The sequence below is a fragment of the Eublepharis macularius genome, chromosome 5, assembly GCF_028583425.1.
Source record: "Eublepharis macularius isolate TG4126 chromosome 5, MPM_Emac_v1.0, whole genome shotgun sequence".
NCBI classification, from domain to species: domain Eukaryota; kingdom Metazoa; phylum Chordata; class Lepidosauria; order Squamata; family Eublepharidae; genus Eublepharis; species Eublepharis macularius.
The window spans coordinates 52,471,134-52,497,072 of NC_072794.1; the positions used below are offsets into that span (position 1 = coordinate 52,471,134).

At 41.3% G+C, this 25,939-nt stretch overlaps 1 protein-coding gene across 1 annotated transcript in view; it reads right to left on the reverse strand.

The window, feature by feature from the left end:
* The window catches only part of DPYD (dihydropyrimidine dehydrogenase), a 765,031-nt gene that overhangs the window by 92,902 nt on the left and 646,190 nt on the right, over positions 1-25,939 (reverse strand). Inside the window, exon 20 of the mRNA XM_054980010.1 lies at positions 5,107-5,286. Within this exon, the coding sequence (XP_054835985.1) occupies positions 5,107-5,286 (180 nt within the window). The remainder of the gene's footprint in view (positions 1-5,106; positions 5,287-25,939) is intronic.

Genomic DNA, 25,939 nt, shown 5'->3' on the forward strand with positions numbered 1-25,939 from the left:
GACAGGATGGGGGGGAGGAATCACTATCAGATGTAAGAGGTGCTATAAATACACACACACACACACACACACACAAAATCTCATTTTACAAGTTTTTAAAAATTATCTACAATGCAAACATATGAGCAGCATGCAGATTTTGAAGCAGTTTTCAAATCTGCTACCAGTGCTATATGTAATCAGATCTTTTTCTAAAGACACCAGTTTAAAATAAAAAAAGTATACCAATGATAAGACGGAGTAGGAAAAGCCCCTTTCTGTTTTTTGGTTTAGGACAAATCTGACCAGTTTTAGTTGATAGGTTACACAGCTGCAGGATTAAAAAAAAAATCTGTCATCTTTTTTGTCCCTTTTTCCCTAGTAAGTGACCAATCCTGGTAAAAGACCTATATTCCTGGGACACATTAATATGGAATAAAATTTGGATAACATCTGTTAAATGCTTCTAGAGGGTAGAAGCCGCTTTCAAATTTGTCTGCAATCCAGACAACGTTAGGCAAATCATTAGCAATCAGCTATGAACTTAAATTCTGTTGAGTTTTGTGGGAGAGAATGTCAAGGGTTCTTTGGATATTACCCATTGCTTTAATACCATGCTGCAATCTTACAGTTATCTTTTAAGAACTATGTCCCACTTGAGATTATTAGGATTTGCTACCAAGTAAATGTGATTAGAATTGGGTTGGAAAATGGGATCATGCATCAGGAATGACTCAATTGAGAAGGTTCAGTTACATGGTCTTGGTGAAACTTATGAAAAGATCCCAAGATCCTTTTCATATGTACTACTGCCAGTAGATATAGCATGCTGTCAGCAGATATATCACATACATAATAAATATCAATATATCTAATTCTCAACATAGCCCCATCTGTGGATACTTAAATCTAGAGACTGGAAATATGAACAGATAAGATAGATTTTTCTACAAACTTGGGCAAAGCTCCAAGCTTGCAAAAAAATCTGAAATCTTAAAAAAGACATTTTTTTAAAAAAATTAGAACATTAAAATACCCAAAATAATAGAAGCAGCACCTGTAAGAAATGAATGTTCTGAGATCTTAGTGGCCATTGTGGTTGTTGCTAGGCAGTCACAACAATATTGTCAGACTTCAAACTTTGTTTTTTGCCATTAAAAGGCAGGAGGAAGGAAAGAGCCTTTTCCAGGACTATTTTGCCCTCCCAGTCTACCCCTGCTCCCTTCCCTCCTACCCTGAGGCAGGTCTCATCAGGCCCAGCAGCGACTCCCGGGCAACTTGCTTACTATGCAATTTGTGCAACCAACTCAGTTTTAGTGGTGGCAACTTGGTACCATTTGTGTTGAAGCCATATAATTTGCATAGTCCTAGCAGCAGCCTCCACACACATTGCACAACTTGGCTGGAACCAGCAGCAGCATCTGCACAACTCTCTTGAGTGACTTGCTACTGCACAACTTTTCCAACTTGGCTGCACTTTTTCAAGGGACTGGCTTCCAGGGGGCAGGAAGGAGGGAAATTTGAGAGCCATTGTGATGTAATGTCAGACTAGGATTTTAGGAGACTCAGGTTCAAATCCCCAGTCTACCATGGAAGCTTGCTGGGTGACCTTGGGCCAATCACTCTCACATTCCAATCTACCTCACCAGCTTTGAGTCTCCACTGGGGAGAGACTGCACAACCTGAATAAATAATTAATAAAGCTGAAGATGGGGAGCAGATAAAAGAACAGCTGGCTGGCAAGTGGGAAGGAGAGAATAAAGTAAGGAAAGGGAAGAGGATATGGAGGCTGCCAGGAGAGGAAGAAGAAATAAGTGTGGGGAACAGGGGGAAATGAACTAACCCCCTCCACAAGTTCCTGTGGTTTCCCCACTTGTATCTGGCCTAGTATGCAGTATTTAATTATGATACATTAATTTATAATTACAAAATTTGATCCACTAGGTAGGCAAATGGGTTTCCTGAAGCTTAAAAGTCAAACAAGTGCACTCTTAGGCAACATGAATTAAGATGTTGGTTTGCCCCTCTCTCTGAAGTCCAGTTGCTTTGGTGCTGCTGTTTTTATTTTCCCGTACATTTCACATTCCAGGTAAACAGAACACTGTAAAAAAAGGGGTTGTGTGTGGATCTCTTTCTTCCTCTTTTGGATGGGGAGGAGAGAATACATTACTCCCACACATCCTTCTCCTGAGAATCCTTTCTTTGATACCTTGAGTGGCTTTTGTCCCATATTGAGCCTCGAGATGGCTTACCAGTTAAAAAATAAAACATTAATGCCACATAAAAACAACAGTATAATTCCTTATACAGAGGAATATAGTATGTTAAAATGAGAGTAAGATATTGTTTTCAATGGTTCACTTTAAAGAAAACAAACCTTTAAAAAAGGTTGCATTTTCCTTAAAGCAAAAATAGAAGAACATTAAACTATTGTCTAAAGACATTTATCTGTGGATTTCCTGTTCTTTTTAAGTTTCTAGTACATACAACAAAGCTTCCTTGTGTATGATGTTTGTCCCCCCTTCATTCCTTTTTAAAGATGTCACTCTCATGTTAAGATTACTTTGGATTATTAAATGTTTCTTTAAAGAAGTTTTTCATATAATACCCTTATAAAGAGTTAATTATTGATACCGTGACAAGCTGTGAAAAGTATGAATTGCAATTTGCCCTCCTTCTCATTCAAAATGATGTGAAAAATATCTTCTGACAATGGCTATTTAGCATAATACAAAGGTATGACAAAAGATGAAAGTCCCAAAGTTCCTTTCATGCACATTATTAGACATATGTAAATTCAGTGTATGTTTTTATAAAAATAAGTTGGCACACAACCTCTTGAACTGAGATTTAACCACAGTGTTAGTAGTTGAAACAGAAATTGCTTGATTTTTTTAACCAAACCCCCCCCCCCAGCAAAAATACTGTATTCTCTAGAGTTTAGTGATAGGATTGTCTTTACAATAAAAAGGTAATGTTATAATTTTCAGAGCTTCACAGAGAACAAAGAAACCCTCTCTAAAAGAACTCTACTCTTCAGCAATGATAAGCAGAGATTTGAAGGTATCTGACACTCCAAATCCTATTCTTTTGTAAATCTTTGCTTTATACAACATTTTCAACCATGTTATATTAGATTTTTCGAAGGATAATCAATAGGCATGATGTATAACTGAAAGCACTCTTCAAAGCAAATCTCTTCCAGAAGCCAGAAACAAAAGCTCAGGTTTTCTGCTGAAAATTTAGTCTCAGCAGTGGGGGGGAGGCAAAAGCCATCGGGGAGCAAATTAAAAAGCCAGTTCTGACCATGGCGCTCCTAGCTGCAAGTAAAAGTCACCCTGAGCCTGCTGTAACTTATTCCAGCTGGCAACAGTCCCTGAGGAATCCTATTGCAAATTGGGAATGCTTAAGCCTGGCAGCTACGTGGAGAGAATCCCTACATGGCTCCAGAGGGCTGCTTCCCGGGCTCTTGGCACCACCACATTAGTGAGAGAAAGGGGGAATGGAGATCTTCCGGGGAATATGACTCAAAATTTAAATCTTGGGCAAATGCTAAATCTGTTCAATTGGTATGACATTTTCAAAGGCATTAATAAACTTACTAATCATACAGAGATAGAGAACTATATAGCTATGTCTATGCTGGCTTGCTGTTTCTGAGCTCAGTTTAAAATGCTGGTGATGACCCATAAAGTACTTTAACGGCCTGGCTCCAGCATATCTAAGATATTCTACTCCTATGTTCCATCATGGCCCTTCTGACTGACTGGAATGGCCTTCTTAAGATTGCTCTCTTATGCTCTGAGTCAGGAGTGCAAGGACTGGCAGAGAGGTCAGCTCTGGAACTGAAGATTCAAAAGGAATGTTGTGCTGGAATACTGAGGTCACAAAGTGTTTAAATTATCTCCCACATAAAGAAAAAGGGGGGAGGACATGTAATGGTATGGTATAGCTCACTCTCCTCAGATCTCAGAAGCTAAGCAAAGTTAGTACTTGGATGGGGGACCACCAAGGAAAACTCTGCCGAGGAAAGCAATGGCAACCACCTCTGCTTTCCTCTTTCCTTGAAAGGGTTGCCATAAGTCTGCTGAGACTTGACAACACATCACATACATATGTGACAATGGCTTGCTTAGAATATCTTTTATCCCAAATGTGCTAGATTATTATTTTTACTATTTTTAGTTACATAGGGAAACGTTAAAAATTATACCCACACTTACAATCTGAAGTGGTACAGTCTACCCTGTCACCTCAGGATGTCCAGCAAAAGGAGAGATAAAGCAAGATAGAGTTTAATCAATGTAACTGGATACTCTTTACTTCTTCAGGGGCAATAGGATGGACAAATATGCAGCTACATTTAGTAGTGTCTGTTGGGATTTCTAGTGGCTAATCAGGTCTCTGGGGAGAGGTATTTTTCCAGCCCAGATAGGTGGCCTTTGGCCCTAGTTCCTATTTACAATGAGAGATGTGGTTGTTGCATGAAACACAACCATAGGGAGTATGTTTCACATGAAAGGCTCCTTGTATGTAATAGCTCCCCTGGATTTGCATCTATTACAATTGTGCCATCGCAGCTGCCAGTGTGGCAAGTTGGCAGCCATTTCACACAAATAACTTGTCCCTCTGCTTTCACATCTACAAGGCTCTGTGTCAAGTAGCCACCCATACAACTAGGTATATGTATAAAATGAACCTAAATATTACAACATTAACATCTAAAACACATTTATTGTCCTGTGCATAGGGTTACAATATAGGGATAGAGTCTTAAGCACATTGCATATATCCATGCTATGTGGAATCAAAATCCATGATACCAGAAAACACAACACCCTGCTTTTGTTGTTCACCTACTTTAAGTTCTTGATGGAATTTGGCAGCAGTGAATACTCCTACTAGTGTACAAGATGATGATGCATCAAGCTCAACAGCACCTTTCCTATCACTTTTTAAAACTCTTCTTAATTTGGTGTAGGAGGAAGAAAGTGCAGTAGTAAAGGTTGTGAGATTAAAAAAAAAACCTTCAATATCCAGTCATGCCTTTCTCCAACTTTGTCTCACAGCAACAGGGACAAGTGGCCCAGGTTTCACAGCTGATAGAAAATCAAGTACAGACTATACCTTTCCCATCAGGTCAACAATTTTGGGCACAGGTTTTCCTTTCTGGTGCCTTACAGTTGGAGAACTCTGCCCATCCCAGTCTTGAAGCTCCTCAATGCTCTGCAGATAAAGCAAAGCCCGCAGCCCAGTGCAGTAATCTTCAATCACAGTAAAATCTTGATTCTGTATTGCACTGCACACCTAGAACAGAGAACATAGACTTAAGTTACTACATAAAAGTTGTCCTGACTGGTATTCAAGATAGAATGTTCAGAACTCAGGTGATCAAAGACAATAGAAAGCCAGTATCCCTATAGATTCTGAGGCTCCAATGAGTAAGACAGTTGTAACATTTCAACGGAAAGAGGCATGCTATACTTTCCTTTTCCTTTTTGATTTGAAGTCAGTCCAGTGGTCAAATTTATCATTTGACTGAGAATTCTGGTTTTTTTTGTTGCCACCATGACTGTTGTCAACTCACATATTAAAACATGCTCACTTGTAATAAGGAACATAATTGGGACAAGGAATTTCAAGATCTTGATTGTTATACCATAAAGTCATAATGTCCCTTCCAATTTCAAAATAGAACGTTACTTCCAAGAAATCTCCATTCCCTCCCAATACTCCCAGGGATTAGATAAAGTGTGAACATGTTTAGGATTAATAGGTAATCTACTAAGAGTATGCACTGAAAAATTCCATTTCAGGTTTGGATCTGGGGGTTCTGAATCAACTATGCACCATTACTGTTTTTTTCCCGGCTGGGGCATTGCCAGCTCTGATCTAAGCCATTTGTATTTTTACGTTATCTTAAGTTTCAGCCCCATTTTTTGCAATGTGGGCATCCAAGCTCTTTGGGGCAGCTATTTTTGTGCTGAAAGGCAACAAAATTGCACAGAACACAGTCCTCCCTCTAAATCATTGACCTACCAAGTTACACTACACACACACACACAACAGACCCTGAAGGAGGCAAGTGTCGGCAGACGTGCATGACAAGAAACTGGCTGGCTATGGGAAATGAGGGGAAGGGAAAGATGGGACCATTAAAAAACAATCCAGCTTTATGCTCACTTTTTTTCTTTTTCTATAGTGCCAATATGGTGCTATGTTTCCTTGTGCTTACTCTCAGGGAAGTGTCTTTAGAATTGCAGCCTATGATTGAAGTCTCCCTTCCAAATATTTCCAAAGTTGATAGGTGGGGAGGGAAGGGGTCTCCCCTTGCAAGGACTCAATTGGCAAGAAGAGATTACCATTTCCCATGGAGGCAATGGGGGGGGGGGATGCACTCATGCTTATTCAACTCATTCCCCCTTCCTGCCAACAGAGTCCGTTTTCACATGGCTACGCGCCTGGAAGATCGCGTGAAACTCAAAGCATAAAAGCATTTTCCTAGCGCAATTTCCCGGAACAATCTTATTTAATGGTGCTTTTTCTGACGTCATCAAACCATTAAAACGTATCGTGCTGGGATATTGTGCTGGGAGGATGCTTCATGATGTGAGCTTGCGCGGTCTCCCGGGGCGCATGTGAAAACAACCAGAGTTAATTAATAATGTAAGGGCGCTCTCCCCTTGGGATCCAATTGGTGAAAACTGTTTAGGAAAACAAGATGCTGCCCTGTGAGGTGAGCCCAGTGCCTGCCTGCCTGCCTGCCTCTTCCTCCTCCTGCTGCTGCAAGGTACAAACTGAAATTAAACACAAACTTTGAGATGGGAGGGACTCATTACAATTTAATTTCCTGGATTTGGTTCAGCCTTCCAGAAGCTGCTTTAACAAAAGAAAACAGTGACTTCTAGTCTTTCTGGCTCATGTTTTCCATTATGCACACACTTAGTAACCATACAAAAGGGGAAAAACCCTGACACGTACAAATAATGAAAAATAATTACAGAGAAATTATTGTCTATGGCCAAAGGCCATTACAATCCAAATACAAAAAACAATCTGACATAAATAAGTGAATCATACATACCAGTATCAACTACACACACACACAAATATCAATAATTTAAATGATCTAACCAGGAAATGCTGATCAAATAAAAGCATTACTTTCTCTGAATACAGCTCTACCCCAAATTTTTTTGGCTGCCAAAGCAAAACACTATACTATATAACTATAGTAACTATATGACACTATATGACACTATATAACTATATAACACTATATAAAAAATAAATGGATCAGTGTCTGAGAGGAGAAAAAACAACTTCTTTGAATCTGAAAAAATGTATACAAAATATACAAACATACATCAGAAAATAAAGTCAATGACCACATGCAAGAATACATGAATAGAAAAAATACATGAGACCTGAATAACATCATACAAAAACAGCCACAACTTTAAAAGCTGGAGATCTAATGAAAAACATATATTACGAGGGCTGCTAGCAATATGCTTTGAATTATCTTCTTCAGATAAATAAATGTAATTTTTATCTTCAGAAATGTGGACCATGCTTTTTCACATAAAGCCACCACTGAAATACAAAGCTGAAATTGATCAGTTACTCTCTCGCAGGTCCATGCAATGCAAGGTCATAGCTTACATCAGAGACATTCAACTTCCACGATCTTCATACCTTTTTATTCAGATCTTGCATGGAAAATTAACCGACAACCTTGACACCCCTCTACACACATTTTTGAGGGAGATAGCGGCAGTCCCGAGATGCGTAGCAGGTACTGCACTTAGAGTCGAATTCGCCCAACCCTCAATTGAGAAGAGAGCATGGATTACAGCCTTTAAGTTGTTCTTGAACAAGGAAATTTACAAGGACAATTCAGGGAAAGTAGGTTTTGCACACTTGATCCCGCAGGATACCTATAAGAGTAGCCGAACTAATTTAATTAACCAGAAACTAAAAATTCTGGATATTGATATAACATCTTTACAGTCAAATGAGGCCCTAAGAGTTATAAAATTAAAACTAAAGGATCTCGATTACAGCAGTACTCTCCAGAGAGCCAGGCGTACATGTTCGGGCTTATCCCTGGGACTTTCACCCCCAGAGGCTATTCCATCTTATTGCTATTCTTTAAAGATTCCAGCTCAACGCAGAGCCTTCACATTGGCTAGACTTAACTCCTTCCCCTCTAAAGTGCTTTCTGGTCGTTTCTCTGGACTCCCTTATTCTGAACGAGTTTGTGACTGTGGACAAGGAAAGTTAGAGACCTTGGATCATATAATAGTTTTTTGCCCTAAGTGGAGTAAGGAAAGAGAGAAAGTTATTATTCCTATTATGTTAAAAGAAAAGCTTCCCTTCCTTCCTTGGGCAATCTCAGTGCTACTGTCTGATAACTTTCCTGACAATCAAACCTCTGCTATAGTGGCTTCCTTTTTAGCCACGGTGATAAAGAAACAAAATCTTCATGAGCTTAGATAGTTTAAAGTGATAATGACGAGTTATGTCTGTGTGAATTGGGTCTGTTCAAGTGTACAGTTCATATTTTGTTGGTGTTTGTATGGCTTATGGCTTCGGCCGGAAAAGCAATAAATAAACAATAAAATAAAATAAATAAAATAAAGAAAATGAACCATGGGATGCAGCCTTTGCTATGAAAAACTAAGATACAACAGTGCAACATCCAAATACTATCCAGATTCCATCTTCAATGTATTACTAACAAAGAATTACATTTTTCTTAAGCAAAGCTTCTACTATTATAGGTTAAGAAATATGAAATGAATGGCCAACTACTCTTTCTTACACACACACACACACACACACACACAATCTCACAATGTAAAATTAGCTCACATAATTTGTGAGGACACAACTGATCAATCCTTGGTATCCTTATCCAAATTTTATTCATGGTGCCATATACTATCACGAGCTGTTGTTCAGGTGGGAAAAGTAGATATTACTTTTTGAAATACTTGTACACTACAGCTATGCAGGAAGAAACAAGGAAAAAGTATAAAATATGCACAAGAATATTTCCTATGCAGCCCATTTACATTACACAAAATCTGTTTCTCTGGAGGAACAGTGTGAGCATTAATTAGGTCTGTTATGCCTTCCATAGATTTAGGCTCTCTCGCTCTTTTTTTCCAGAACAATTATAGAGAACATCATTATAATTTCCTCCACAGGTTATTTAACTGTAAAACTCAACTGATGCTTTATTTAAATTTCTTTGTTCACTAAGGATTTCTAATTTTTAAACATATGAGTAACATTTTTAAGCTATTCAAAAAAGAAAGGAGGCATTCAAAATGCGGTAAATCACACACTAGTTTATATAATTTAAACCAAGCCAGATTTAGTTGCTGAAAACCTGCGCTATTTTGACACAATGTATGCAGGTGAGACACACAGGAATATTGCTGTTCTGATCTTATAAATAATGTGACTTTTAATGTGCATCACCTTATTCTTATGACAATACCAGAATGCACTGGAGATTATCACAGAATCATGAAGACTATGCAGTCTAATGCCACCTCCGCATCAGTATATATCACTGAAATGTCCCAGCCAGGTTGAGAGCCCCTGGAGTGCTGGACAAAATCTAGAAAAAGTGAGTGGGGGTGAAGGAAATGGTGCAATGACAAGCAGGAAGCAGAGAGTGGCCCTGTCAGCGAGATACCTGGGACAGCTCCCAGGGAGAGTAAGAGTTGGTTTGACTCAGACCTTCTATGTTCAGGGTATTATCCACCCACCCACCCCATTGGACCTGTACGGTGTGAGATGTTTTTCTGATCTGTGCATAGCATTCAATACCTTCAGTGGTTTCCCCAACAGTATCCCACGGTTTGCCCAAGTTTAGTGGAAGCTGGTGTCCTATGACTTTTTCCTCAATGCAAAACGTCGGGTCTGACTCCTGTGCAGATGTTTACATTCACCTTTCCTCAACCCGCCCTAGACCCACCATCTGCATAATGATTGGTCTGTTTGGCCCCTCTCCATCCCTTTCCTCCTCCTCTTCTCCCCTTCCCTTTTCCACCCTCTCTATTCTTTTAGTTTCCAGGGTATTTTCTAAAAATCGTTCTGGCTCCTTGTGAGTGTTCAGTTTTTCCATCGAGCCCTTCAGTTTTGGCCATCCTGAGGAGTGTCTCTCAGCTCAGTGCCTACATGTAATCTAAAAGTTTCTAGATGACCTGAAACCCAAGTCATTTCTGCTACACAGTGTAACTATAGATCACTCTGCTTATACAATCGCATCAATTAGGATCACCCAGAGCAAAAAATGCAAAACAGATTATCAAGGCTTAGCATTTGTACCATGAAAAGGTCACAACAGATTCTAGCTTTAGTGGCAGGAAGGTACTGCTTTAATCTCTTAGAACAAAATGGTTTTAGCCAGAACTCTGTATGCTACAATAGTGGGAGGGTAGAAAAAGCAGTAGTGGATGTAGAGATGTTGTAGTCATCATGAAGTTCAGCCAATATATATTTTTTTCTAATTTGTAGGGATGCAAAGAGATGATTGAAGCAGGTAGGGCTCCTGAGGGCTAAGTCCTGGGTGGCACGGCATTGATGGGCAGGATGCTTTGGCACTTGACCAAACCAGGTGAGAGGGCTGTAGGCACCTGGATGTACAGAAACAGTAACATGCAAAATGAACAAAAAAAATGATGTAATGCCAGTGGATAGGAGGAGAGAGAGAGGGAGAGATTCTCAGGCATGTTTTTGGTGATTGTTCACTTTAGCAGATTGACAATTGTTCAGAAAAATGATGTGTGCAATGAGGTAAGCATTTTCATAGGATCTTTCTTCCAATCAGAACTGTTTTTCCCATAAGGGGGCTGGAAAGTGTGGACAATTTAACACAGGAGAGAAATCTTGTATCAAAACACAAAAATGGGCCAAATAAATGAGTTTTCACTTCTGAAAAGATCAGGAGCAAGGCTAGAAAGGATCACAGTCCCAAAACCAAGCTGGGCTTAATTACAGACAGAGTCTCAGGTGGCAAGGGAGAAAAATGGGAATTAAAGGGGTTGTGCTGTGGCTTGAAGCAACGCAATGCAGGACTGTTGAATGGCCTCAATGTGAACTTCTCCAGGGGCCTTTAAGAAAGTAACAGCCAGAATGCTGCAGAGTAGTTTGAGTGTCTGACTAAGATCTAGGAGATTATGGTTCAAATCTCCACTCTGATGTGACACTTACAGAATGACCTTGAGTTGGTTACTACCTCCTTCAACCTAATCTAGCTTGCAGGGTTGTTGTGAGGACCAAATGGGAAAAGGAGAGTCAGGTACCCCATCCTGAATTCCTCACAGAAAGAGTGGGATTAAAATGTATTTGATATATTGACAGAATAACCTCGAGTAGTTAGAGCCAGATCTCTCTCAAAAAGTTCAGGGTGGGGAACTGGTAAGCAGATAACATCCGTCGCCTCTTCCTGAGAGAGAACTATAGGGACTTCTTCCTCTGACTGTCTAATGGATTCACAGGCAGTCAGTTCTGAGGGCAGCCGATACCATCTTAATGTCATTGCCCCCCCCCAGTTGAAATGAAAGGCAGACACAAAGTTTGGGATTAAAATTGGGCCACTTTATTGATTACAACATAACTTGTCACTACGGCAAAGGATCTAGCTAACTAGCGGTACAGGTCAAGCACTGGGGTCACCTTGGACCTCCACCTTGACCTCTCTGGGCAAACCCCCACTGCCCCGGGGGTAAGCCATCCGATTAATGGCTGTACCCGGCGGCCAGGCAAATGGTTCCCCCTCCAAGTCTACAGCACCTTGCCATAAAGCAGGAGGGCCTTACTTATGCAGGGGAGCCATGCGGCAGTCTGCCCTCGCCACTGGCTACCGTGCAGCCCACCAGCTGCTCCTGACAGACCCCAATTCTTCACCAATGAGGATGTGCCAAGGGGGTCACCGGCCCACTCATTTTGCCATCCTAACCTGCCAACGCCAAGGGTCAAGCCTCTGCTTAGACCCTTGTGCCCCACAGATGGCTTATGGCCAACCTGAGCCCTTGCTGTAGATCATTCAAGAATATGTTGTTGCCCACCCCTGAGAGGTGGACCCCATCACCCCTGTAAAGCTCAGCCCACTCGGCCTGAATCAAGGGGTGTGGCAAGTAAATCCCCAGGCCCTGTGCTAGGGCTCTCTCGTAACACTTCCCGCCAAACCCGGTGTGGAAGCATCGCTGACCAAATGATCAGCACCTCAGGCCAGGACTTGCCTATCAACAGGAAGTCCCCATAGGCCTGCAAAGACAGGGCTTTGCCCTTAACCAAGCCAAGGTCATTACCACCTAGATGAATGACCAAGATGTGAGGAGATGGACTGGTTCTCCCTTCAAAGAGGAGTGGCAACAACCCCGGCCAACGTAGGCCTCTACGGCCCTGCCACTCGACCGTGGCCCACTCACTAAGGCCAAGTTGAGACCCGATCAGAGTCCTTCTGGCTTGGTGGGCTGCCCAAAAGACCATACTGTGCCCGTAGATGAGGATCCGAAGCCTCTTGCAGAGAGACACAGATCACACCATTGCTACCCTACTGGCTATCCCACCACTAAGGCTGCCATATCTCAGTCCAAAGATTCACCTATACACTTAAATACTCTGTGAGAATAAACTGTTCTGTTCTTTTCTGTCTGTAACACTGGACATTTCACCCAGCCAATATGCAAAATTCCACATGGATGCTGTTAATTTTGGTACATTTCTCATACCGTCGTGAGACCATGTGCACAAATGTTGGACAACTGACATTAACCTCAGCATACAAAGAAGCAAATGACAAAGTCTGACTTCGTACAGTGTTCATTCCCATTTGCTGTCTCTGTACAACATCGAAAGAGTGATGTCTCTATGTACTGCGTTTAGCAACAATCACAGGAGTGCAAAGTGAGTTCTGCATTGGCTTCCTGGCAATCAAGACAGCAGCTGCTTTCATCTCAGCTGTTATGGTGGCAGCACATTTTGTGCAGATCACAAACATTGCTTTCTACTATCATTTCTCCCTTTCTTTGCCGAAGTGATAACATTCTAGCATTCACAAGGATGCCACCTTGCTTTCTCAAAAAGGTGGTGACATATTCAGCTTTCCTGTTGAACTGCATAAGATTGCTAAATCAAAGAATTTCAAAATGCTACCTTATTAAGAAGACAGCCTTTGACCTCATCGTTTCTAATATTCTGACCATATCAATGGAATAAGCAACAAAAACACTGTACTCAGATATCTTCAAAAGGACCTGAATAAGATACGCTATTTCACATTTTTTATTTTTAATCTTGCTGACTTGGCGTTGGAATCAGTGGTAATGGATGAAAGGTAAGCAAAAATATATGTAACCTCTTTGATTTTGTATTATATATGTTAACGGTGTGGATTGAGAGTGTGATATACATATTTTAAAGTAGCAACAGTCTGTTTTTTTTTAAAAAAGGCCCCAGAAAATAGAGTGCAGGAGCACTGGGCTTCCCTCCAGAGGGACGGACCGCTTCACTTGGTCTTCCTGTCATGGCGGCGCCCTCTGGAGGGACGGGCTGCTTTGCCTGGCCATCCCGCCACACCGGCACCCTCCATAGGGATGGGCCACCTTGCCTGGCATTCCTGCTGCAGCGCCACCCTCTGGAGGGATGGGCTACCTCACCTGGGCTTCCCGCCACAGCAGTAACTTCCAGAGGCCATATTGACGATGACTCAGTTTTTATCCTGGTGTTCCTGTGCAGGCACACCAGGATAAAATGTGAGTTGTTGCCAATACGGCTTGCCTTTTATATAGAAAGATAAATACATAACAAAGTACACTGATCCTTCTTATATTTGCTTTCATTTTAAACTCTCAAGAGAAACACATAATATATTAAACTATTTCTTTGGTGTTACAGAAGAATTAAAGCTCTATCAGTTCTTCAGCAGATAAAGATGTATCTAATTCAGATGAATTTGTTTTTGTCCCACCTGATGTGTGAAATCCAGGGATAGAGCATTGCTGAATCCCACCCCCTGTCCCTTCCCATACTAGGAAAGATGACTCTCGAGGCCACAGGATCCACATGAAATGTGGGTCTGGGACTGCACTGAGGAGGGGGAAGGAAGTTGTTGAAGTGCCTCCTTCAACAAGTGCCTGTCCACATACAGAAGAGGAAGGGGGGCTAATTTTGTTCCTGCCCCACTACTCAGTGCAGCTCCCTCTTTTGTATGGCTATCTACCAAACGTGGGGAGAAACTTTCCCAGAATTAGAGGACAGCCGGCTACTTATTCATAAGATGAATCAATACTTGTACATAAGAATTGCCACATGATGACACAGTCAACAAGTGATGACAATGAGCTGGATTCAATAACTCCCTTCCAGCAGTCTTCCTCTGGTAGAAGGAGCCTTGCTCCACTGGAGGAAGACTTCTCTTTTAGCAGAGTGGAAATGCTATCTATTAAGAGTGCTGGAATGTTCACTTGAAGGACTAGTTTATATCCTACCATTCCCCTCAACTAAGGGTAGAGACTTCCTCCAGGGCAAGAACTCTACCTCTGGAGGAAGAGCTGATTCTCTTGCCAAAGAGTCTCTTCCTTTTGAGGAAGGCTCAACCCTTAGCTGTGTAGAATGGTAGGATAAACCCAATTCAATTTATTTACATTAAAAAAAATATTTTCCATCTTTCCACAAAGCTCAAGGTAGCTAACAAAAAGTTAAAATCTAAATAGTTAAAATATGTTTCCTAAAAACAATACATTTGTACAATAATTTCATGAACATTAACACTCAACAGCAAAAAAATCCAAAGCTTACATCACCCAGAAGAAATGAACAGAACAACTCCAGCAGCCAAATCAGCAAAAAGCCCTATGGAAAAGCATGACCTTACAGACCTTCCTAACACCAGCAACAAAGACGCCCTTTGTACCTTTCCAGGAGAGCCATTCCAGAGTGCAGGGCCAACAAGATATATATATACCACCTGATAGGAAGGATTAACAGAGAGCCAGTTTGGTGTAATGGTTAAGAGTGTGGGACTCTCATTTGGAGAACCGGGTTTGATTCCCCACTCCTCCACTTGAAGCCAGCTGGGTGGTCTTGGGTCAGTCACAGCTCTTCCAGAACACTCTCAGCCCCACCCACCTCACAGGGTGATTGTTTTGGGGGATAATAATGACATACCTTGTAAACCTCTCTGAGTGGATGTTAAGTCATCCTGAAGGGTGGTATATAAATCAAATGTTGTTGTTGTTATTAACATCTTACCAGAATACAACATTTGCCACTCTTACTGATATGATAGGATAGTTTATAAAATTATGCATAGGGTGCAGAGAATAGATAGAGTGAACATTTTCTCCCTCACCCATAATACAAAACTTGGGGGGGGGGTCAAGAAGTTGATGTGCAATGGGTTTAAGTCAGACAGAAGGAAATACGATTGATTAAATTGTGGAAGACACAGCCAATGGATGTACTGATGGCCACAAGCACAGATGGCTTTAAGAAGACATTAAACAGTTTCATGGAGGATGGGGCCATTCATGCCACAAGCCATAGTGAGTAAAGGGAACCCCTACATACAGAGGAAGCAAATTTCTGGAGAGCAGGCAGCATCAGGAGAAAGCCTTGGCATCCATGCCCTGTTTGAAGTCCCTCCAGGGCAACTGATTGACTAGATGCTCTAATGGTCTGATCCAGCAGGACTCTTCTGATGCTCTTATTATTTTTATAGGGACGCCGATAAAATGTCATTAGGGTAATTTTTGTGATCAAATCTTCATGTCTTCCCCCTGGATAATTATCTGGATTGAAATCAGATAAGCAGTCCTACAAGCGGTTCACAGTTCGGAGAGACTTTCCTCCAATTTGTCCCCTACAGTGTCTGTGAAGACGAGTAACACTGGGGATTTTTAAAGTAGTCTCATAGGTGCACATTCCATGACCCTGAGATTTTGGAATCCCAGGAAGTAACGTTTATATGTTGCCAAAATTTTTTTTGGAAAAATGCCTTTTGTGAATATTTCAGCAAACTCAAAGCTAGTTTTGATGAGGCTCTCTTACTAATTTTCCTCCTTATGTAGCAAAGCAACATATGGATGTATTTTAACCAGGATCTTCACATTTCAGATCACAAATATGTGCCACGTGACTTTTGAACCCCACCTTTAACCCCCAGTACGTGTAATCAACAAGAAGGAGCACTCTCACTTTATTTCTACATCTCAAAATTCTGTTAAGTCCAGAGCAAGATCGTTGGCGCAAAATCTCATGATTACTAATCCAGAAATTTCACAGCCCTAGTTGTTTGATCCTGTTGTTCCCTGGCAATCGAATAGAGCCACTCTTCTAGGAAAAAGGAGTAGGCGAGGCACCTCTCAGCATCACTCACCTGGGAGCACTGAAGGCAGCATAAAACTGCTGCTGCAAGGGACAGGAGGAGGGTGACGTCCCTCCTGGAAGCGTAGCTTTGTTCATTTAATCCTGTGGACTCCAGAGCAGAATGCTTGCCAGGGGCAGAATATGGCTGCCATGCAAGGGCCCTGGATGATAGGCAGGGAGGTCAGTGGGTGGGTGGCATTGGAGGCAGAGCTTGCCAGCAGTAATCCTAGAGGATGGGGATATTTGGGATAACTTGGCCCTGATGCTGCAATGATGGATCAGAGGTCCTTTTTCACTCCCCCTCTGCAAATACTTCTATGGAAGCCGTGCAGATCAAGAGGCTCATGGGCTGCTTCCTGTCCATGGCACCTCTGTCCACGGAACAGAGGGCATGGAAGCTGACAGTGGACCCTCCAGTACTACACAATGACCCTGCTGGACAAGTTAGGAGCTAAGGAAAAGAATAACTGATCTTTCCTATGGGGCCATCCATTGCTGGGACGTAGTGCTATGTCAGGTGCTTTGTGGATTCCCTGTGACAAAAGGATCTTTCAGCAGGACACAGTCTCATAATGGGGAAGCTGCCTAAACTAACAAAATTCAGTCAAATGTATTCACTTGTTGTTTCAGTAACTATTAAAATTCATCTGAATCGAACAGGACTGCATAATGACACATTTGGAGAAGGATACTGCATAATATGAACTTCTGCAGCAGCCGCAGGCTCACAGGATGGAGACACCTCCCTCCTCAAACTCACATGTATTTGCACACCAGCCTCCTTTATCTGCACATCCCAGACTTTACTAGTGAGTGTCATGTTCAAATGTACCCATTCACCCATGCCAATATTAAGTGTATGATCCAGAGATGCTTTGGTGTTGTAACTGATAAGAACATTCCTTAACTGGCAATAACCACTTTCACTTTCTCAGTCTCACAGCTGCGGACAATCTGCTCTTTTGATATTGTTGAGACTGGCCTTGAATGTTGCATTGCCGGTGTTCTGTCTGCTTAGTGTGGGAACTTCAGAAATATTTCCCAGACTGATTCTGTACTTGTGATCTAGGGGGAAGGAGGTTGGGTGGTTATATTGTCTTGCAACAGCCAAACGCTTTATTCCTTTCAATGAGAAGTGATTAGGCTCATCTGCTTTTTACTTCATGTACTCCTATGGGCCTGTGTATATGTACAACACTGAATTCCTGAATAAAGATCATTTAGTCAAGGACATGTGTCAGGCTGAAATGATCCAGGGATCTATCTACCATAACCTGGCATCCATAGTCTGACAGTAAGGGCACTCTGGCTCCAAGCTGCGAGTTGTCAACTGTATACGGATAAGTCTCCTCCTTGGCATGGAATTTATTGCTCAAGGGAGGTGTGCCACATCCTATCCCATAGCCACAAGGTCTATGGGTCAAGGATAATGGCATCCCTCAAGGGGGTCCTGTCCCAGTTCCATGAAAGGCCCAGAGGGCCCAGGCCTCTGGTCTGAGGATTGCACCTTCACTCTACTAACTGATGTCTCAGAGTGCTCCCCAAAGCTTTACTGTGTACCAATACCACTCAGTCAACTTTAGCTACACTGTTATTTCCACAGGTGGAGACAAGCTTGCCACCCCAGGCCCTTCTGCAGATTCCTGAATAGGGTGGAAATTGGAAATAAAAAGCAATTATTAAAGGAGAGCCATGAGGTTCCAGGCATGTGGAGTTGGTTCAAGTCCATTCAGTGGCCTTCTGCTGCTGCTGTCCTTTGCTTAGGTGCCATGGTGCCCCAGGGCCACTCACTGTGACTTAAGAAGTTCTCCAAAGATAGGTCGAGGAGCACCAGAAGGAACTTCCTCTTGCTCAGAAAGCCTTCTAGCTTTGGGGGCTACTCTGATTAAAACTGTTAATCCAGCATTAAATGATGAGGGGGTAGCAGGTGTGTGTGTGTGCACTGCACACCCTCTCACACACACACACCTCCATGTCTTTCTAGATTAGTATTCCACATGGAAGGACCAATCTGGTCAGATTTTTTATTTTCTGGCACAGCAACAGGACTCTTGTTGCTTATCCTTCTGGGAGTTCTTCTTCCTTTTTATTCAACTCTAGGTTAATGGTTTCAGTCGGAAAGGGAGACTGACAGCCAGCAACCTGTCCACTCTCCCATTTTTACTAGTAAAAAATAGGGGGGGGGGAAGAGGGCCATCCTCCCTCTACTTCCTTTCCCATGAAGGAAAAATCAACACGTTGCTGGTTTGGCCTTTCCTTTCATTGTGTGTAAAAATTGCTACTTCCTTCCCAGGTGCAAAGCAAACACATGAGCCACTCAACGCCAATTCCGTAATCTCATTGCCCAGGAAGTGCTGAAAACAAATGCACTCAAGTGTGCCATGCACACCCCCTTCCCACCAATGGAGCTAACGCTAAAGACTCTGCCCTTTGGAGCCAGTTGGTTGCACGTGAAGACAGATTTGCCATTAAGAAAAACAGGATGTGTGACTGTTCTGCATACCCTCAGGGGCCTGCACTGCAAGTAGCTACAGATGAGGTTGACATACATTGGTGCTGTAGATCCCTTGATCAATGTAAAATTAAATAAAGTTGGCCCTTTTTGTTATCCTAGCTAATGGTGTCAGCTCTACTTATTCCACATCTACCAGCAATATACTCATCAGCCTTTCCCAGACTGTATCATTTCAGGTTACATGGCATGTTAGGGTGGGAGTTGCTTGTTTAAGTGTTTTCTTCTAGAAGGGGGAAAAAAACCTGCCTTCACAGTACAGAAGATCAGAAAGAAGCCTATGATGAACCAGTGTCTGCTAATTTTTCATGTACAAATTTTAAGTGATTTTCCCACTAGCAGCCTTAAATGATATTTATTGTACAAGAAAACTTTTATGACCTGATTCTGAATGTATCCTGTCAGATTGCTGCCATAAAGCCAACCACTTGAATACCAAAGGAACATCCACCTGAAAACTGTCTTGAAATATTTAGACAGTATAAAATACTAAGAAAAATACTATAAAACAAGGAATTTTTTTCTTTGGGGCTTATTCAGGATGGACTTTCCTTGGTCCACAGAGATGTCACTCCTGGAAGACATGGATCTGTAATGAACAATATCATTAAAGTGGGAGTGTGTTTTTCCCTTGAGGAACATTCCCATGGGGTCATATTTTTGAAAGCTGGAAGTCTATCAAAACTAGCCAGCAAAACAATTTTTCTGTCTTGGGACCTCAATTTAGTCCTGGAGTGATTAACCTCTCATCCTTTCGAGACTCTTCCTTCAATAGTGCTATATTTTCTTTCCGCTAAAATTGCTTTCAGTCTCCGTCAGCTTGACTGTAAGAATTTGTGAACTCAATTTTGTGTCCACGAAAGAAACTTATTTGTGATCTATGAAAGGAGAAAAGTTCTCTGACCCAAGAGTCCTACAGGAATAATGTAGAAAACCCACTTTCACACTTCCCGGGAGATGGTTTCTCCTTGTCTTTCAGTCCAAGATAACAACTTTCAAGAAGGAGCAGAAAAATGTAGGTGGTTTGAATGTTTTATAAAAATCTCCAAAAAACATTCAGTAAATTGCTGCTGGAAATGAGCTTGGGGAACTATGTTCATTGAGAGAACACAATTTAGATGCAATTTAAACATATGTTCAGTTAACTTGTGGCTAGATATTCAACTACAGTTACACATATTAACACTACTTTGTGAAGTTAGAAAAAGAAATGTGTCCAGTACGAGGTGTCAGCATGCATCGTCCCACTCCAGTGATCAAAGTCTGAAGTCTTCGGCCATATAAGAAATGTTCCTCCAAATTAAGTGGCTATTTGGATAGCTGGATAAAGGCTCACCTTAAGTGCTCTTTGCCACTGTTTATACCAAGGGACAGAAGAAAATTAAATGGCAAAAGACCAGCAGTCTTTCAGCATCCCGTTATTATTGCTGTTGCAGATTTTAGTATGATTAGTTTGGACTACTCAAAAGCTGCATCAGTCATAGTACGCTTCCAAAACAAATTTTTATACTGTTAACCGCTAGAGATCCATTATGGAACAGAGAAAAAGCACATTCACCTGCTCTGTACGTAGTACCATATCTTGTGATAGCCCACCAAAAGGACAAATGTATTCTTCCAATTTAGCAACTAAATGTTCAAAGGATTCTACAGCTAATCCAGGGAAGGTTCCATATTCAAGAGCCGTTGGTTTTTTTTTTTTTTTAAGTGCACACTGTAGAAAGCAACTCCTTCATTCTATTCCCTTTCCGGTTACAGCTGCTAGAAATAATGACTGCAGAATCCTTTTCAACAAAAGGTCAGTTGTGTCAATGGACAGCATAGAGAGGATCAGATCACCTGCGGTAATTGCGAATTAATGCTCTACTGCTAATGCATTAACTACACACTATTGATCTACAATTGAATCATACGGGCTGCTGTGAAGTGATTTTTTACTTTAATATTTTTATGCTTTTATGGCATTTTCCATAATGCATTTTCTCTTTCAACTGGAGTTTTCTATAATTGTATCCATTTTTAATTTCCTACAGTGAGATGACTTCTAAAAATGCATGTCTTTGCCTCAAAAGCCTTTTAAAAAATCTACCAAAGAAAAAGATGTGACTTGGTGGAGCACATATGCAAAAGAAAAGAGGTATGTGAAAAGAGATGAAAGTCTTATTTGTGCAAATCAAAGATTTAGGAGAAAGAGCTCACTTATAAAAAGGAAAAAAAAACAGATGTCACACAGGAATGCTATACTTTGTTAAAAAATCAGGATTAATTCACTTTTTGTCAAAGTAAAATGAATTTGGAATGATGTACATACAAGGAAATCCAAAGTGCATAACATTGCTACCTTTGGTTTCTTTCTTCCATCCAAGAAAATGATTATTTCAATACAAATCAAAATCATATAAACTATAACCATCCCTAGAAAAATACATCATTAATGACTATTAATTAGAAAAAAGCAGGAATTAACATGTAGAAAGCATACAATGTTTAGAGTTAGGTTTTCTCTCAGTTTCCCCTTAACTGTACAGCCCTAGGCAGAATTACACCTAAGCATATTAACTTCAATGGTTTTGAAAGGGAGTAACTCCGCTTAGGATTGCAGTGTAAATCCCTAAGCAAATTCTTGTTTAATTAAAATGTTCAATTTGGCTGTCAAATGCATTTAAATTTACTCTGCTTGTATTTGTACAGTTGCTGATTTCCAAGCTATATCAGATAGGAAAGATTCTTAGATATTTTTAGATAGAAAACACCCAAGGAAAGCCACAGATAAATTACTGAAGGTGAATTAGGTCCAGCAGAAACTCCAAGTCAGTGAAGGTGCATCTGTTTTCCACCAGACAAACCATAATGAGTCATGCTGATCTATATTCTTTTTAGTTCTTTATTCACTGTGAAGTTACAGTTTTTACTCAATAGTTTCCTATCAAGGGCTAAGTGCAGAACTGTTTCTGCTTCATAATTCAATAAAAAAATTGAAGATATTACAGGGATTTTTGCTTCTATAACAAGGAGGCTGATTTCTGGGTCAACGAGTGGAAGCCTAAAGCTACATCAAAATTCCCACTGATGGAGAAAATAGTAACATTTTGAAAACCTCTTGTATACAAAACAGACCCTATTATTGGCAGACTACCTAAAGAGAAGTTTGCCACTATCTGTGTTATGAAACTTTCCCCAAAGTTGTGACTGTCAAATTTTTTATCATTCTTGTTTGACAGATTTAGACAAAGGGAAGTGCTTGTACATTCCATCTGCTATCAGTGGAACAATTAAGCATATGTTCAACTCTTTGTTGTTAAATACAGTGTGGCTTAATAGTGCTGCACTTTACTTGATCCCATGTTTGAGTCCCCAGGTCATCCATAAGCTTTTTCGTGCCAATGCCCATGCAATGAATGGCAACTGGAGAACCTCCCATTCATTTATGAAGCATACACAGAAGAACACTGGCCTTCTTCATATGGCATGTGAAGCATGACAACAATGGCAACCAGTGGCTGGGCTGGGGGTGGAGACATGGTGGGTTTGTGATGTCAGTGATGTCACCAATGCTACTACAACACTAGTACAATCTGGAAGTGACAATGGGTAGCTTTAGGAATTGCTAAAACCTCTACAGTAAAACCATAGCGTTTTTGGTGATTCCTAGAGCTACCTTCTGGACTGTACCTGGAAGAAATATACCAGCACAGAGGTTGGCAGCATTTTTAACCCCCACCCCACCCCAAGCAGCAGCAGGCAACAGCTGCAATCAGCGGAAGGCCTCCGGCCATAGTGAGAGGCCTGGCAACCCTAACAGAGAAGAATTGGGTATGAGTGCATTAGAACAATATGCTGCTTATACAAACTCACTAGAACTTGAACACAGTACCTATATGTGTTCAAAAGTGTATGCTCATAGGTTTCTTCCCTGTGATCAGCAACATTCAAAACAGCAGAGTCCATAATCTTGGGAATAGAGTCTACATGTATTCGAACTCTGAGCTCATGTACAAGTGACGGGTGGGGCCATGTCCCCATCTACAAGTGTCATCACTCCATATATATTGTCTGAAGAGGTCTACTACATATTGTGCACTTTGGCTTTTATACTGTATAAGTCAAGATTTTGCAAGTTATCCTATTAAAATGCTTTTCAGCATTCACTGTAGTTTTTAAAAATGTTTGTTTACAGTATCCATAGTCTGACTTTCTCAAAAGACTCAAAAGATATTTGTGCCAGTGTGGTTATAAAGTTGGACTTGGGAGACCCACTCTGCTGCAGAAGCTTGCTCAGCCTAACCTACCTCTCAGGGTTGTTGTAAGGATAAAATAGAGAAGAAGTATGTAAACTCCTTTGGGTCCACATTGGGGAGAAAGGCAGGATATAAATGAAGTAGGGTTGCCAGGTCCCTTGTGTCCCCCGGAGGGGGGACTGGGAACCTGGTACTCACCCTCCACTGTCCTCGCTGTTCCTTCTTCTCCTGACATGCGAGATGACATGGGGACATGCTGTGCCACCCGGGGGTGCACCATGCCACTGTGGGGGCCCCCCAGGTGAGCCCCCGCTGGCCAGGTAAGTGGGGTCGGGGTGGAGGAGGTGGGAACAGGGGATCCCTCACCCTGGATGGGGGATTGGCAGCCCTAAAATGAAGTAAGTAAAAAAACCCACAAATGTTTAGGAGACAACAATAAAACTGCAAGATCTAGTTATGACAATAACCAGATCTTGACAATAAAACTGCAATAAAACTGCAAGATCTGGTTATGACCTTTGCAGCCCTTTATGTTCTAGGCCCAACATATCTGAAGGGTCATCTCCCTCCATACGTCCCCATGCACAATCTCCTTTTTCCAGATTGTTACCTACTCAATGTTCCTCCACTTACGGTGGCCCACTTAGCATCAACCAGAGCCTGTACCTTTTTCATTGTAGCTTCCATTTTGTGGAACAGGTTCCCTGAGCAGGTGAGGGGAAAGTTGTTGTTATTTGAAATCTTCAGGTGCTGAAAGGCCATTTTATACATGGTATAAATTGTAGGCATCTTTTGGGGGAAGGATATCTGGTATTTCTATTCTGTTTTAAACTGTAATATTTTAACTATGACTTGTAAGCAGCCTTGCGCCACAAGAAAAGTTGGTCTATAAATATTTTAATAAATAAATAAATAAATAAATAAATAAATAAATAAATAAATAAATAAGCATGAAGGCCATCCCATTTTATACTCAATGTAATTATGTAAAACTAAGAACTAGTAACTGGCCGAAACAAATCTCTCTGCCTGATGTTTGTATTCTCCTTCGCCTTTGCTCTACATGATGGAATTCATCAGGCATTTGTATAATTTTACAGCATATTTCATCATTATTTTTTGTGCAGTGGTGCCCAGGCATCATGTCAACAGTTTAAATAAAAAAGGGTAATGATGGTTGCCGTTTCAATTCTATTCTAAGAAGCTTTTTTCTTATTTTTGCCATCCTGAATCTAGAGCAGTATTTATATCAGCAGAAAAGTATTATCAACAAGGGAATGTTCCATTGATTTCATTTATGACTGCTAATTAGAACTGAACCTAGACCAAAGGAGTATATAACTTCCTACAATTTGTCACTGGGCCTCTAAGGATTTCCATTAAAATGTTATATTAGATGAAATATATTGCAGCACTGCTTCCATTTGTGCCCAACCTGTGTTAGGACTTTGATTCAGCTTCAGAAATTGATGTCTTTATTAGTTTATTAATGTATAGTTAGGCAGAATAATTAGATAGGTGAATAGGTTCATTATTACTCCTTTTTGTCAGTTAGTTTCTGAGTGTAATGATAAATGTTCAAATGCAACAAAATTACAGAGGGAGGGAGGAGCCTATACAAAGAGTCAGGGCTCAACCTCAGAGGTGACATTCCTGCAGCCGTTCAGATAACTTCAGTATAAGCTTTGTTATCTGGCATTCATAGGAGATTGTGCATGGGGACGTATGGAGGGAAATGATCCTTCAGATACGCTGGGCCTAGAACATAAAGGGCCTCCTTTACAGCACCTTTAACTTGCACCTTGAATTGGACTCAGAAACGATATGGCAGACAATGGTTGTTGTGGATTTTCCGGGCTGCATAGCCGTGGTCTTGGCATTGTAGTTCCTGACGTTTCGCCAGCAGCTGTGACTGGCATCTTCAGAGGTGTAGACAGAGATCTCTCAATGTCACAGTGAGATGTGGCAGACAGTGTGGTTGTTCCCAACAGCTAGCCTCTGACCAGAAGCAGGCTGCTATATTCTGAAGCAGTTTCTGTAAAGTCTTCACTTTCCAAGGAAGGTGGATTCCGTCCCTCTAGAACATCATGTTGGTCTGGTATGGACTCAACTTCAGCTTGCTCAACCTGAACCACCAGCCCAGGGCCTCAAAGCACTGCTGTTCAGAACCAAGACAAATGCATCTGGAGGCTTGGATAATGAAATATAGAGGTGGGTGCCATCTGCATATTGATGACACCCAAACCCAAGGCTGCAGATGATCGCATTCAGTGGCCTCGTATGGGTGATAAAACATGGGTGATAGACTAAGAGCCAAGCTACAAGTGACGAATGACACTTGCTTGGCAAGTGAACAGACTCACGTGTATTCCTCCCTGTTCACTTGCCATTCACTTGCTCTCCATTTGATCAAGTGAATGGCAAGTGAACAGGGAGGAATACACTTGAGTCTGTTCACTTGCCAGGCAAGTGTAATTCATCACTTGTAGCTTGGCTCTAAAACTCCACAGGACAGATCCCACCAGTTGATTCTGCTTCTCTTTGTGGTCGATCAGACAAAAAAAAGAAAAGAAACCGTAGCTACTCCCTTAACATGAACGCTATAGTCCATCCATTGATTAAGTTAATAGTATCAAAGGCTGCTGATAGATTTAACAGTATTAACAGAGATGACTCTCCTCTGTCCAACTTTAAACAAAGACCATTCACTAGTGCAACTAAAGCTTCTTGGATCCAAACCCAGGCCTGAAGCTGGACTGATATGCAGATGTGTTTTCCAAGAAGCCCTGGAGAAGCTCAACCACTACACACTCTAACT